The sequence below is a fragment of the Trachemys scripta genome, chromosome 2 (assembly GCF_013100865.1).
Source record: "Trachemys scripta elegans isolate TJP31775 chromosome 2, CAS_Tse_1.0, whole genome shotgun sequence".
NCBI lineage: Eukaryota > Metazoa > Chordata > Testudines > Emydidae > Trachemys > Trachemys scripta.
The window spans coordinates 163294556-163309629 of NC_048299.1; the positions used below are offsets into that span (position 1 = coordinate 163294556).

General features: G+C 54.0%; 1 protein-coding gene across 3 annotated transcripts; it reads right to left on the minus strand.

Moving 5' to 3' along the window:
* Positions 1-701: 701 nt before the first annotated feature.
* LOC117873092 (E3 ubiquitin-protein ligase TRIM58-like) lies at positions 702-14052 on the minus strand. Of its 3 annotated transcripts, XM_034762116.1 has the most exons (8): positions 13839-14052; positions 11771-11837; positions 11129-11579; positions 9871-9966; positions 3519-3749; positions 3173-3195; positions 2974-3086; positions 702-1770 (listed from the first exon to the last, which is right to left on the minus strand). In XM_034762116.1, exons 3-8 carry the CDS (start codon positions 11555-11557, stop codon positions 1241-1243), a joined length of 1422 nt encoding a protein of 473 aa, XP_034618007.1. In that variant the 5' UTR covers positions 11558-11579; positions 11771-11837; positions 13839-14052; the 3' UTR covers positions 702-1240. The 3 variants fall into 3 exon arrangements, with proteins under 3 accessions (XP_034618007.1, XP_034618009.1, XP_034618006.1); XM_034762118.1 differs by lacking the exon at positions 11771-11837 and having other exon boundaries at positions 11129-11594; XM_034762115.1 differs by lacking the exon at positions 11771-11837 and having other exon boundaries at positions 13839-14050.
* Between the last annotated feature and the right edge of the window lie 1022 nt (positions 14053-15074).

The window sequence follows — 15074 nt, forward strand, 5'->3', positions numbered from 1 at the left end:
CTAGGGGTCTCTAGTTCCCAGAGGACTCTGAGCCGTGTAGATTTAACCCCTGATTATCAGAGCCCTTGAGCAGCAGGATTCAGCCTCCTGGACACAGTGTATGAAACCCATCCCCTCAGAGCAACTGTCTCAGGCTCTCGCCAGACTCAGGCAGGGCCAGCGTCTGTGCAGTGCCCTGCACAACAGGACCCCCATTCTGGTTGAATTCACAGTAATAATAATGGGCTCTTGATGGATCCCTCCTGTGATCCCAGACATTGTCCCTGCCCGGATGGCCTCCCATTCTAGTTTTGGAGTCAAGTCCCGGAGTGCAGCACCAGCAGTGCAGACACTACGGGGGCTTTAGGGTGGGTTTCTCCCCAAACTGTCCGTAGTTTTAGGAAGACGATGAGCTCTGGGTTCTGAATAACTCTCGTTTTAGTTCCCAAGGGTTTGAATCACAAGGTGGTGCTGCCCCACGGGGCTGTTCATAGAATCATAGAATATCAGGGTTGGAAGGGACCTCAGGAGGTCATCTAGTCCAACCCCCTGCTCCAAGCAGGACCAATCCCCAACTAAATCATCCCCGCCAGGGCTTTGTCAGGCCTGACCTTAAAAACCTTCAAGGAAGGAGATTCCACCACCTCCCTAGGGAACCCATTCCAGTGCTTCACCACCCTGGCGGGGGTGGGGTGGAGAGGTCAGTAACTCACAACGTGCCGCATCTTTACATTCAGTTTATTCTAAAAAAAAATGGTTCTCACCAACCCAACCCAGCAGAGCGAGGGCTCTTTGGGGGAGGGGGAGCGAGGACATCCCACCAGGGGGCAGAGACTGAGGTCCAAACAGTGCGGGTGAGCCCGTCCCACTGAGCAACCAGGCCCGGCTCTGCCACCTCTGCCCCTCTTGGTCTCAGCTCCAGGATGTTGGTAGGCGAGGGAGGTGCACAGGGCTGGATGGATGTTCTATGGGAGCATGTATACACACACACTTACCGAGGCAGGACCCCCTCGGCCCTGAGAGCTGGGGGAGGGGAGGGGAGCTGGCTGGCATACCTCATCTCCCTGCCCCCCACCCCTGCTGCTGCTAGGGTGAGGGAGCCCCCCCAACTCCAACAGCCTTGAGCGGTTCCCAGCTACTGGACGATTAGGGGGGTGTTGGTGTGATGGGGCAGGAGCCACTGTCCCACCCAGAGGCCCTGTCAGGGACACTGCCCACCCCCATGCCATTCCCCAGCCCGTCAGGCCTGCTTCTCCCCCCCTCACACCGTGGGGCAAATCCTGAGGCTGGTGCCGGGGCACATGAGCCAGAAGAAGGGGTAGAGCGGCTCGGGGAAGGGGGCGCCGGTGGCAAAGGAGAAGATGGGTTCCATGCCCTCGGCCTCATAGAAGGTGATGCTCCCGCCGTCACAGTCCAGGAAGATGCCCAGGAGCTGGGGGCTGCGGCTTGGGGACAGTCTGGTCTCGGGGCAGGTGAGGGCGTGGTACTGTCCCCTGATGAGGCGCACAGCCCAGATGCCCTCCTCCTGCTCCATGCTGAACCAGCCCTTCCTTCGCAGCGAGCCCCGCGCTACGCCCAGCGTCCAGTAGGCCTTGTCGCCCGCCTCCACCTCCACCTCCCAGTAGTGCCGCCCCGTACGCAGCCCCGCCACGCCCAGCACACAGCGGTACGTGTCGAAACGCTTGGCGTGGGACGGGATGTCCCGCTGCGGCTCCCCCAGCCGCACGCCCCGACGGTCCTTGGACAGCTCCAGGCACACGTGGGCTGTCTCGGGATCCAGAGTCACGTCCGCTGTATGGAGAGATGAGAGAGTCAGACCAGCACTGTCAGACCAGCCTGCGGCCAACACTCCATGATCCAGGGACCACATTGCCCCACCCACAAGCCCTGGCTGCACCTCTGCCCTGTGGCCACGCCCCCAGAATATAGCCCCACACCACACCATGGTCCCACCCCCAAAATGAAGCTCCATCCTCTGTATCACGGCCATGTCCCCGTGTAACCCACACACTTCCTGGGTGTGGTGCTCTGTCCCAGCTAGTGGCACCAAGACTACTTTGAGAGAGATTAATGAGTCTGCTTTACAGTCTTAGCTAAGCGACAGATGGCTTTTAGCTCATGCAGTAGAGGATCATGCATTTAGCTCCAGCGGTCGCAGGTTTGATCCCATCTCTGGACCATGGCTCCCAGAATGTAGCCTCATCCCATGCTGTGGTTCTACCCCTCACTACGGCCCCATGCCCACACATCGTGGCTTCCCACTTCAGCACTGTGGGCCTACCTCCCCTTAGGTACAAACCACACCCTCCCTACCTGCACAGAGATCTAAGGCCAGAAGGGATAACTGTGACAATCTGGCCTGACCTCCAGTGTAACACAGAGCAGATCTTTTAGAGAGAAAAAAAAACCCCATCCAAACTTGAATTAAAAATGGCCAATGATGGAGAATCCACCACAGTCGTTGGTAAGTTGTTCCAGTAGCTACCCACCCTCGCTGTTAAGAAGTCACGCTGTATTTACAGTCTGAGTTTGTCTAGCTTCAACTAGCAGCCACTGAATCTTGTTAGATCTTCGCCTGCTAGCTTGAAGAGGCTGCTATTATTAAATATTTGTTCCCCATGGAAGTACTTATAGACTGTGATCTAGTCACCCCTGAACTTTCTCTTTGTTAAGCTAAATAGACTGAGCTCCTTGAGTCTCTCACTAGAAGGCAGGTTTTCTAATCCTTCAACCATTCTCACGGCTCTTCCTTGAACCCTCTGCAATTTATCAACATCCTTCTGGAATTGTGGCCACAGGAATCCAGCAGCGGTCGCACCAGTGATAAACACAGAGGTAAAATAACGTCTCTACTCCTACTCCAGATTCCCCTGTGTATGCATCCAAGTATCACATTACTTTCTGCCCACCCCCCGCCCAAACACACACGGCGTGTATATTCTTCTGTTCTCCCTGGGATCCCCAGCAAATTCCATCCCATGCAGTGTCACTCACTCTTGAATTTCTGTAGCATTTTCTTCATATCCAGGCAACGCTCAGGGAATTTGTATCTATTCTTCACTTCAGTGGGGATGGCTTCTGGCTCCCGCAGTTTGATAGTTTCAGCACTACGGGGAGAAATGCCTCGTTATCTCAGCTCCCAGCGCACCCATCCATAGCAGAAATGGCACGGAGATGGACCACAGTCACCTACCTGCTCAGTGGACACCTCACACCCTGCAGAGGAGAAACGGAGGAGAATCAGTGTCTGCTGTGAAAAAGCCTTGTTTGGTGAATCCTAACATTTTCCATTTGGGGGTTTTTCCAGCCCAAATTTTTGAAGAAAACAAAATCTTTTTCAGCAGAGGGAAAAATCCCAAGTCATTTCCCAACCAATTCTACCAGTTAACCCCATTTAACAGATGGAGAAACTGATGCCCACAGAAGGCAAAGTCACACAGAGACAGGCTGGGATTAAAACCCAGGCCTCTCACATCACTGCCCTGTACCTTACCTCCTTGGCCACCCAGTCACCTGCTGACACACCCAACACATCTCACCTCCAGCAGCTCCACAGACGATTTCCGGCACTCCTCCTCCAGCTCTGCAATGAGTTTGGCCAGGGCAGAGCTCTGCTCCGAGAGGTCAGTTAGGTTGGCCTGTACTCTCTGAATTAAGTCCTTCTCTTCCGTCGCCAGCTTCTCTAGCAGCAACTTCTCCTCCTCAGTCAAGAACTGGCGGATCTGCTCGAACTCTGACATGACGATCTGACGCTGAACCTTCACTTTCTCCTGCCGGGAGAAGTAAAAAAACCAACAGGACTGAGGAAAAACTATGTGCTACTTACACACCAACCAGCCAACCTTCCCCTACACTTTTCTCATCGAACTCCCCCCCCTACACATTTTCTCCAAATTGTTTGATGTCCCCCCACTATCCAGATTTCGAAAAATGAAACAAAACCAACGTTTTTTATTTAATAAATGTACAGATTCCAAGGCCATAAGGGACCATTAGATTCTAGTCTCACCTCCTACATAGCCCAGCCATTGAATTTCACCCTGTCACCCCTGTCCTGAGACCAATAACTTGTGATTGATTAAAGCGTCCAGAAAGACGTCCCATCTAGATTCAAAGCCACCAAGAGATGGAGCATCCGCCACTTCCCTTAGTAGTTTGTTCCAGTGGTTAATCACCCTTCGTGTTAACAATCTGTGCCTTATATCTACTTTGAATTTGTCTGGCCGCCGTTCCCAGCCATTGGCTTTTTTCTGCCATTCTCTGCCGGACCCTGTGAGGGCGGCAATCAGGCAGCCTTTGGCGGCATGCCTGCGGGAGGTCTGCCGGTCCCGCGGATTCGGCGGCAATTCAGCGGCGGGTACGCCGAAGCCGTGGGACCGGGGACCTCCCACAGGCATGCCGCCGAAGGCAGCTTGCCTGCCGTGCTTGGGGCGGCAAAAAAGCTAGAGCCACCCCTGCTTGGGGGTCAGCTCAAACCTGCGCAGCAGGGCTTGTTTGAACAGTTCATAGTCCCCTGTTTCCACCCCATCCATCCACCCCAGAGGGGTGATGCAGATTTCAGCTGGGCAACTGGATTCAAAGGTACCTGCCAGTAGCCCGTGGTGAGATCCATAGTGAGACAACGACGAGCCCCCACAGCTTGTCTAGGAGCTCGTCAGGCCTAGGCATGGGGTAGGCATCAAACTTGGTGATGGCATTAAGCTTCCAGTAATCCACACAAAACCGGACGGACCCGTCCTTCTTGGGGATCAACATCACTGGCTGGAGGACGGCTGGATCACCCCTATAGCCAGCATGTCCTTGACCTCTCTCTCCAGGTTCTGGGCAGTTTTCCCAGTGACCCGGAATGGGGAGCATCTTACAGGAGGGTGGGCTCCTGTCTCCACCTGGTGGACAGACAGGTTAGTGAGCCCAGTCCAGTTTGAGAACAGCTGCTGGTAGGAACCCAGCACCCCTCGGATCTCTGTCTGGTGGGCAGGGGTTAGCTGGTCAGAGAGGGGAATTGATTCCAGCGAAGGTCCAGCACCTGTCTCAGGGAATAGATCCACCAGGGGATCATCTCCCTGCTCCTCCCAATGGCCACACACAGCCAGTACCAAATTCTCCCTGTCAAAGTACGGCTTCACCATGTTGACATGGTACACCTGGTGGCTGTGAGCCCGGTTAGACAGTTCCGCTACATAGTTCACCTCATCCAGCTGCTTGATGACCTTAAAAGGCCTGTCCCCAGCAGCTTGTAGTTTGTTCTTTCTCACGGGAATGAGAACCATCACCTAGTACCCGGTGGCATAGAAGCAGGCACGCGCTGAGCGGTCGTACCAGAGCTTCTGCTTCCATTGGCCCCTGGCTAGATTTTCCCTGGCCAAGCCCATGAGCTCAGTGAGCTTTTCCCAGAAGGTCAGTACATGCTCCACCACTGATTCTCCATCGGGGGAGGCCTTCTCCTCCCGTTCTTCCCTCAGCAAGTCCAGGGATCCCCTCACTCTCCTCCTATACAGCAACTTGAAAGGATAGAATCCTGTTGATTCTTGGGGCATTTCCCGGTACGTGAACAGCAGGTGGGGTAAATACTTGTCCCAGTCCTGTGGGTGCTGGTTCATAAAGGTTTTCAGCATCATCTTTAGAGTTCCATCGAACCTCTCCACCAGCCCGTTGGACTGAGGGTGATACACTGAGGCCCAGGGGTGTTGGACCCCACACTTCTGCCACAAGCACTGGAGCAGAGTTGGCATGAAATTGGAGACTGGTCTGTAAGGACCTCCTTGCGGAACTCCACGCTGCTGAAAATGGTCAGCAGTGCGTCTGCCAGTGTCTGCCTCGATAGAGGACAGCGCCACGGCCTCAGGATAGCGAGTAGTGAAATCTACCACCACCAGAATGTATTTTCTCCCTGTCTGAGTTGCCTTGCTGAGGGGCCCCACTATGTCCACGGTCACCTTCTGGAAAGGCTCCTCTATGATGGCCAGGGGCCTCAAAGCTGCTTTCTCCTTGTCCTGGGCCTTCCCCACCCTCTGGCAGGGGTCGCAGGACCTGCAGTACTGCTGGACGGCATCAACGACCCAGGGACAGTAAAAGTTCCACAGCTGCCTCTGCCAGGTGTGCTGGATTCCCTGGTGTCCCGAGAGAGGGATGTCATGGGCCAGGTACAATAGCCTGTGGCGGTACTTCTGGGGGACTATCAGATGTCTCCTGATCCCCCATGGTTCTACTTCCCCTTGGGGAGCCCATTCCTGGTACAGGAATCCCTTCTCCCACAGGAACCTCTCCTGGCAGCCTTCCCCCAGAGGTTTCGCCGTGCTGTGGCCAGCAAGTTCCCTCAGCTTCTCCAGGGAGGGATCCTTCCGCAGCTTGGCCTGGAATTCAGCGGCTGGGGAAGGGATGGGAACCTGCTCCCTCTCACTGGCTGGGTCCGAGGCCACAGCCTGGCCAAGTCCTGTCCCCAGTGACTCCTTTCCCACCAGGGTAGGGTCCTGTGCCCCCTGCAGGGCCCTGCCCCCGGTGTCAGGGCAGAGTGCCTTTCGCTGGCTCTGGCTATGGGTGATGATTAGGGTGCTTGGGAGCTGCCTGGCCAATCCACCCGGTCACCCCCCCATCAGCACCTCGGTTGGCAATTGATGGTGCACCCCCCCACATCTTTGGGCCCCTTCTTGGCCCCCCATTTCAGATGTACCCTCACCACAGGTACCTTAAATGGGGGCCCACAGACACCCGTCAGCATCAGGTAGGTGTTGGGCACCACCCAATCTGGAGCCACCACCTCGGACCCAGTGACCTGCATCCTATCCACCTCCAGGGGAATGAGGCACTCACTCCTCAGGGGCTGCCCTGCACTCACTGTAGACTGAGAACTTTGAATCCGGAGTATCAAGCCTCCCCAAGGAGCTGGCCTGGGAGACTCCTCTTCCCTTTGGAGCCATTGCTAAACTACCAGCCCCTCCTGCCTGGGGAGCCAGCCCCTTCCCCTCCTCTGGCTGGGCTCCCACCCAGGTAACCCTCTGAGGGCTCGGTTTGCTTATCCTGTCCCTGAGCTTTTGGGACCGGGCCCATCTGTGGCCCCTCTGCCCACAGTAATTAAACCTCAGGTCCCATTGGTCTCCTGCGACTGGTCAATCAGCTCTGGTATTGGCTGTGCCTCTCAGGAGGGATTTATCCGAGACTCCCTTCTGGGTAGCTCTGGGTGACCCGCCCCCCACCTTCTGCCCTGATGTGGGCCTGTCCCCCCAGGATTCCATTCCATATCCCGACCTGCTATCTACAAAATCGTCAGCCAGCAGCCCTGCGTGGTGCAGCTCCTTTGGCCTCTTGTCCACCAGCCCCATCCTCAGGTCGGGGGACAGAGTTCATATAGTCGCTCCAGCCCCATCAGTTCAATCACGTCCTCCTTGGTCTGGGCCCCGTCCCCATTCACCCTCTTGTGGGTGTATTCCTCCATCACCATGACCAGTTCCAGACTGGTCATCCCCTGGGTCTTCTGCATACTCTGGAACCTTTTCCTGTACGCCTTGGGGACAGAGGCGGCTCCAGGCACCAGCGCTCCAAGCACGTGCCTGGGGCGGCAAGCCGCAGGGGGTACCCTGCCGGTCCCTGTGAGGGCAGCAGTCAGGTAGCCTTTGGCGGCATGCCTGCGGGAGGTCTGCCAGTCCCACGGATTCGGCGGCAATTCGGCAGCAATTCGGCGGCGGGTACGCCGAAGCCACGGGACCGGCGGACCTCCTGCAGGCATGCCGCCGAAGGCAACCTGCCTGCCGTGCTTGGGGCGGCAAAAAAGCTAGAGCTGCCCCTGCTTGGGGGTCAGCTCAAACCTGCGCAGCAGGGCTTGTTTGAACAGTTCATAGTCCCCTGCTTCCACCCCATCTGTCTGCCTGAACATCCCTATGGTCTTGGGACCCAGTAAGGGGGTGAGATGCCGAAGCCTGTAGGTGCATATTGCAGGCCGTCTCAAAGGCGGTGAGGAAGGCATCTATATCATCCCCTTCCTTAAACGGAAGGTTTATTGGTTGACAGGAACGCAGCGTAGCACAGAGCTTGCTATCACAGAAATCAGTGACTTTCAGCCAAGTCCATCTTGGGTAGTCCTGGGCCAGAAGTCCTGGACTCCCCCTGTTCCAGTCCCCCCAAGCAGACTGCCAACTAGAGTGACCAGAGGTCCTGATTTTATAGGGACAGACCCAATATTTGGGGCTTTTTCTTATATAGAGGCCTATTACCCCCCCCCCCCCGTCACAATTTTTCACACTTGCTGCCTGGTCACCCTACTGCCCGCTTCCAGCGACCAGACCTCCGACACCCCCATTGCTCCTCCCCCTTCTCTTTGTCTCACTTCTCAGGCCAAAGGTGTTACCTGGTCTCTCTCAGTTCCCACCACAGAAGTATTGGTGCAGCACACTGGGAAACTGAGGTACCCACAGTATTAGTATAGGACAGTAAGACTCGCCTGCAGTATAACAAGATGAATAAAACCCCGTTTTGTCACAACTTCTACACTGCCATCGAGTCACATCTCACTCTTCTTCTCGAGAAGCTAAAGAGATTGAGCTCTTTAAATCTCCCATTGAAGAATTTGAACCAAAGGGGAAATTTCACATTGGCTCAGAATGTAAGGAAGATCTTCATTTCATTCTGAAATTTCCCATCAAAAATCAGGAAGAAAGATCTGTCATGGGGAAAAAAATATATATACAGGCCTAACTTACAGTCTGGAGTAGAGGATGTTAAAATTGCTAGAGTGGATGTGACAGATTTGGAGCTGTCCATAATGGTCTAGACAGACTATATTTTGACCGGGTTACTGGGAAGTTCACTGTCTTAATAGATCTATCCAGCTTGATAGCAGGGGTGGCAGGAAAGGCACCCAAGAAGGGACAGATGGATCCAGGTATATGCTTCTCGGAAACACTTAACATACAATGAAAGATGCATTTGCTTTGATGCCCTGGCTCGGCCCCTGACAAGTTTGCCCAGGGAGGCTGGGTCCCTTTGGGGTGGGGGTCTCAAAGAGGCTTACACCCTCAAGGTAGAGGGAAAGGTTTTTGAGAGCTATGGAGAACTAGCCTGAGGAAAGTTAGACCCTTGGGAGTTGGCAGGATTCCAGGTAAGGCGGATGTGCGTGGAGACCTTTTGATGAGTCAGGGTCCTTTTCTCTGAAGTACTTTGTCCAGATGGTTACGGACACACCGCTATTGCTATAAGAAGTCTGGCTACTGTATGGACCGTGGGTTGGGTGCTCCCCAAGGGACAGCCCACATGTGCATGATACACAGGGGACTGCATGGCAGGACCCGGTCTGAGAGTGGCAGAATCTCAGGATTCCTCTCAAGAGAGATGGAGGCCCACAGCCAGAGCAGGGTGTCCTCAGAGAGCACAGGGGGTCAGAGGAGCAGCGTCCCTGAGCCGTGCTCCCCCTACATCTGTGCTAACGTGCTCCCAGATCCCCACAGCAGCTACAGCACATGTAGGGGTCTAGTAGTGTCTGCTCCATCCCTGAGAGTCTGTCTGTGGAGATGGGGCGTCTCTGTCTCAAAGCTCCGCTCTAGCTCAGCCAGGAGCTATTGGGACAGAGGCAGGAATTGCTGGGGGAGATTCTCTGGCCTGGGTTAGGCAGGAGGCCGGACCTGCTAACTTGGACATCTACAGTCATTGAGCTAATAAACTTCATCTTTTAGAGGCAGATGCTTTGTTCAGTCCCCACAGATCCCTGAGCCAGGGTCATCACTAAATACAAAAGAAGTCACCAGTTAATACCTTGCTATTATTATTATTAATTTGTATCATGGTAGCAGCTAGGCCCCGTCGCACTGGGCGCTGCACTGACACAAGGTGACCAAGAGCGAGGCCTCAATAGGTTGTGGTTGAACTGGAGTGGATCTACCGTCCCACCAGGGAGACACTCACCTGCCATTCCTTGATCTTCCTGTTCTCCTTGACCTCCAGCCTCTTGGCAGCTTCCATCTTCTTCCTGAGCTGAGTCAGGGCTTGCTGGACTTTGCTCTGAGGGGGAAGAGCAGCGCTGGTCAGGAGGGCATCCGGGAGGGCCATGCACCTGCCACTGAGGTGCTGACCACTTCTGGCTTCCACCAGACCTGTGACCTGACCACGCAGAGGGGGTTGTAAGGCTGCTACTGCATCTCAGCTAATGGCCCCTGGTCTGTAAGCGCAAACAGGAGCGGTGTGTGGTTGAAGATCCAGAGGCCTGGGATCAGGGGTCAGGGCCGGCTCCAGGCACCAGTGCAGCAAACAGGTGCCTGGGGCGGCCAATGGGAAGGGGCGGCACGTCAAGCTCTTCGTTGGCAATTCGGTGGCGGGTCCCTCAGTCCCTCTCGGAGGGAAGGACCTGCCACAGAACTGCTGCCAAAGAATGAAGCGGCGGCTTCCCCCCCCCCACTACTTGGGGTGGCAAAAACGCTGGAGCCAGCCCTGTCAGGGGTGATGGAACTGGGGGGACCAGGGGGCCATGGCTCCCCCAATCTTTACTGGCCATAAGAACGAGTGATGGGGAAGGGGCAGAGAGGAGTGTGCGGTGGGTGGGGGCTTGAGGGAGGAGGTGGTGCAGGAGCAGAGCCTTGGAGGAAGAGATGGGGCGGGGCCGCGGGGGAATGGGCGGCATGGGGGCGGGGCCACAGTTCAGGAGCCTGTGGGCCCCTTCACTTTTAGGGCACTTCCACCACTCCTGCCTGGGATCAGTCACCGGGGGTGTCCTTGTGTACCAGTAAAAGTGGGCCATTAGCCACACACAGGCTCCCCTGTAAATAAAGCCTGTCCAAAGATTTGCTTAGAAGTTCCCCTGCCCCCAAAGAAAAAATGTTGTTTTTTTTTCAACATGGACAATTTTGTGAAAAATATTCATGTTTCTCCCCGAAAAGCTCGCTTGGTTGCAATGAAGAATCCCTAAAGCCGTTGTTTGGTCTATTTGTGTCAGAGCTGGGAACTGAACCAGGTATCCTGAGGGCCTGCCCCGGGTATGGACAAGCAGCCCAGCCTGCTGAGGGAAAAGTGTTTTCTCAACACAAGAAAAGACTTGTAGCCCCACCCAAACTTTCAAACAAAGTTGCATCAGTGGAGAGGAGACCCCAGCTGCACCTGTGGCTGTGATTAGCCCCCAGCTCCCCAGCAGAGTAGCACCCAGGAGCCCCTGCACCCAGCGGACTCTCACCCTGTATGTTTGGGCAGCCTCCTCCACGGGTGCCACCGTGTGTTCCCGGTGCTCTCGGGACTCCCGGCACACCACGCAGATGGCCTTCCCATCCTCCTCGCAGAACAACTTGAGCTGCTCTTGGTGATGCTGGCAGAACGGCTCCGCCCGCTCCTCTCCCCTCGCAGCCCTCAGCTTCAGGATGTTCTCTACCATGTTGGCCAGCTGCCAGTTGGACCGGAAGTTGTCCTTCTTGAATTTCTTTTTGCAGACGGGGCACTGGACGGGTTTACCAAGGCTTTCCTCCTTCCACGTCTCACAGTACCGGCTGATGCAGGCACGGCAGAAGTTATGCCCACAGTCAATGCTCACCGGATCAGTGAAGAATTCCAGGCAGATGGGGCACACGGCCTCATCCTGCAGTCTCTCCACAGGGTTTGCTGAGGCCATGATGCCGCTATATGGCAATGCCCTGTAAAACAGAGTGCTATGTTCATAGCACACGCACAGAAATGAGATAAAAACATAAAACTCTCTTGCTGGAAGGTTGCAACATGATGCTACTTTAATTCCTAGAATTCAGAATAACACACCTCAAGAATTCCAAAACAGAGAGAGACAAAGCAGGCTGCTCCCTAAGGCAGTGAGGCCCAATTCACCCACCTTGCTCTAGGCAGGCTGGCTGGCTGCAGACTGACTGATCACTCACTCCCCTCTAGAGCCCTTTAGTCTGCAAACAGGATCAGGAAAAAAACATTCTTAAAGTGATAGCTTGCAATGCAAAAACAGTCCTCAATACACCACACAAACCCAAGAGCTTTTTTAGGGATCCAACCACCCTTGCTTTATGGAGACCTAAATTCTACTTTAGGAGAGGAAATTTCCTCTGAAGGTGAGTTATCCTGCACGTGTAACCCACCAGTCAGTGCAAGGCATAAGTCTATTACAGCCCAGCCACTTTAGCTCTAGCTATATGGACCCCATCACCACAGTGTCGGCTGCCTCACAATCTTTGAGTCCCTGTGCTAATCCCCTTCCTTCATGGGCCATGGGGAGAACAGGATTGCCTGCACTGCCCTCAACATGCTCACAACACATGCAGCTCTGCACTAAGACAATGGCTGTAATCAAATATCATGCTTCAGGGTTATGGCCACTGAGGAGGTCAGGAAGGAATTATTTGTCTCCATGCACACTTTGGCCAGATGTATACTTCATTTCCTCTCTGTCCCCCTTTTTCTTTAGCATCAGGGATTGTCCACAGGTGGAAACAGGACAGACTAGTGCTCTGAGGCTGTCCGAAGAATCCTTTCTAGCTATGTGGCTGGTGGGTCTTGCTCGCATGTGCAGGAAGGACTGTTCCCCAGCTCAGATTAGCAGGGACCTTGGGGGTTTTCACCTTCCTCTGCAGCATGAATCATCTGCCAAGACCACTTGGGTGTTTCTCACCTAATCAATTCCCTGCCATTGCAGAGCCCTCAGGGGCACCTTGTCCTCAACTGTTCTCTGCCTAGGACACTCAGCAATTTAATCTCCTGGAGACTGAAATGCTTTAGTCTAATCCAAGTGATTGGGCTCAATACCGGGGTAACTGGGTGAGATTCACTGGCCTGGGTTATGCAGGAGGTCAGACTAGATGATCTAATGGCCCTTTCTGGCCTTAAAATCTATAGAACATCATTGTATTGATCTTCACAGCCCCCTCTGAAGCAAGGCACAGCTATTACCCCCAGAACAATTCACTGACTTGCTCGAGGTCACCCGAGGGGCCTGTAGCAGAGCAGGAATTGTAACCAAGTCAGCAGGGTCTGAAGCTAGCAGCACCCAAACCACTGGACCATCATTCCCCTCCCAACAGGAGTGCTACAGACTCGCGCTTTTAGCTCTGAAGGCCGCTGGGGTTGGGCCGGATGCCAGCTACGGCACTTGCTCTTTCCCAGCGCCGCCAGCTCTCATGAGATCGAATGATTTTTTTCAAACCCTGACTCCTGCACGCCCCGGATTATGGGGGAATCTCCGGTTGCGTTTTTAAGAGTTTCCAGCTCTCGATCGGAGAGAACAGCTGACAGAAACCGGATGACCCTACATGGCACTGACCCCAGAGGACAAATAAACAGACTAATTTTTTTTTATTTATTTATGGGGGCCTTTCTCAAGTCAGCAGCGCCGTCTTCCTCTGACACAGCTCGTGCAGCCATGGGGCTGGATGGGGCAGCGCCCCCAGAGGATACAGGATCATTCCCCTACCTGCCAGGACAGCAAGCATGACCGCGGCCATCTTGTCTGGCACGGGAGGTGGGGGAAGGACTGTGCCAAACTGAAAACACCCACCTCCCCAGCTTGAGCACAGGGGCCAGAGTTTGGAGCTGAGGTTGTAACAGGCTCACATCTGTTGTGCATTGGGCCCAGCAGGGGACCTCACCTGTCACATACAGTGGCAGCGAGGGGGTCCCACCAGCACAGAAGGGACAAGCCAGGGCGGGAGACAGAAAGAATGTGTGTGGGGGGCGGGGGACAGAGAGCGGCAGTAGAGTGACCAGATGTCCAGATTTTATAGGGACAGTCCCGATTTTGGGGGCTTTTTCTTATATAGGCTCCTATTACACCCCCCACCCCGGTCCCGATTTTTCACACTTCCCATCTGGTCACCCTAAGCTCATTGGGAGGGGAGGAAGATAGAAATAAGGTGGACAGAAAGAGAAGGGCAAGGAGGAGAAATGGAATTCTTTACCTCCCTGAAAGCCTGGGCCGCGTGCTCAGGTCAGCGCTCCAAGCTCATGGCAAAAGCTCCCAGCACAAGGTGAAGTCAGCAAAATGAACTTTGTCCTTCCTGCCGCTTTCCGTGCAGAGGGCGTTCCCAGTTAGGGCTGCCGGAGCCTCCAGGCATTATTAAAGATTGTCGTGTGATGAAACCTCCAGGAATACGTCCAACCAAAACTGGCAACCAGGAGCGGGCAGATTGTGCAGGAGGAGGGGCCATGGGGCAGGAGGCGCAAAGAACGGCAGAGGGTGTGTCCCTGAACGGGGATTATTAGTGCTTAATGGAGCTGATTTCTAGACACAACCGCTACCCTTGCTGGTGTGAATCAGCGGTTGTTCCACTGGAGCCAATGGGCCAGGTCCCACCAGGTGTCAAGCAGCCGTAGCGCCATTGATGTCAGTGGGCCAGATGCCGACTGGGTGTGAATTGGCCATCACTCCTTTGGAATCAATGAGGCCAAATCCCCAGCTGGTGTCAGTCATCCATAGCTCCATTGGCATCAATGGGGCCAGAGACCCCCAAACTGGAATTTTAAATAAAAAAATGTAATGAAAACTGATTTTTAAACTAATTAATTAATTGCTATTTGATATGGAAACACTCTTCAGTTTTCAGTAATTTTTTTCTAAAGGTAGAAAATTTCCGTGCCCGGTAATAAGTTGGGCTGTTGGGTAACATTTTTTGATATTCCGTTTCAAATACAAAAACGACACAATGTGGTTTCCAAAAATGAAAAGGTTTGGGGTTTGCATTGAAAAACTGGGAGGGAATGCCTGGAAATTTCAATTTATTTTTAAATTCTTGTGAAAAAAATTGGTATTTTCCAGCCAGTCCTTGTCTTATTATTAATATGTATTTGTAGGTTTAGAGGCCACTGGTGTGGTTCAGGGCTAGGTTCAGTACAAATGCAAAGAGCAGGTGTCTGTCCCAGCGTGCTCACAGACAGAGTATGCCGTGGAAAATCCCGTCCTCTGTAGGAAAGAACATTCTGGATATTCTAGGAGAAAGGAATGAGGGTCCACAGAGACAGATCAGTTTTCAAGGACCTTTTGGCGGCCTGGCCAATCCCGACACTGAACAATCAGGAGTTCAGACCCCCACCAAATCATGCAATTATCTTCAAAACAAGAAAGGTGGGGGGTTTCTGTGGCCGATGGTTTCTGAGCACTTACGCTCACACACTCAGGTCGTGTTTCCAAGCTTTTT

Bases quoted from the DNA above. Each gene is read 5' to 3' on its own strand.
- LOC117873092 (XM_034762118.1), bottom strand. From the start codon at position 11,557: ATGGCCTCAGCAAACCCTGTGGAGAGACTGCAGGATGAGGCCGTGTGC. The intron at 3,196-3,518 runs GTGAGATGTGTT...TCTCCTCTGCAG, and splicing joins CGTCTGTGGAGCTGCTGGAG to GGTGTGAGGTGTCCACTGAG. The intron at 3,087-3,172 runs GTAGGTGACTGT...TTCTCCCCGTAG, and splicing joins GTGAGGTGTCCACTGAGCAG to TGCTGAAACTATCAAACTGC.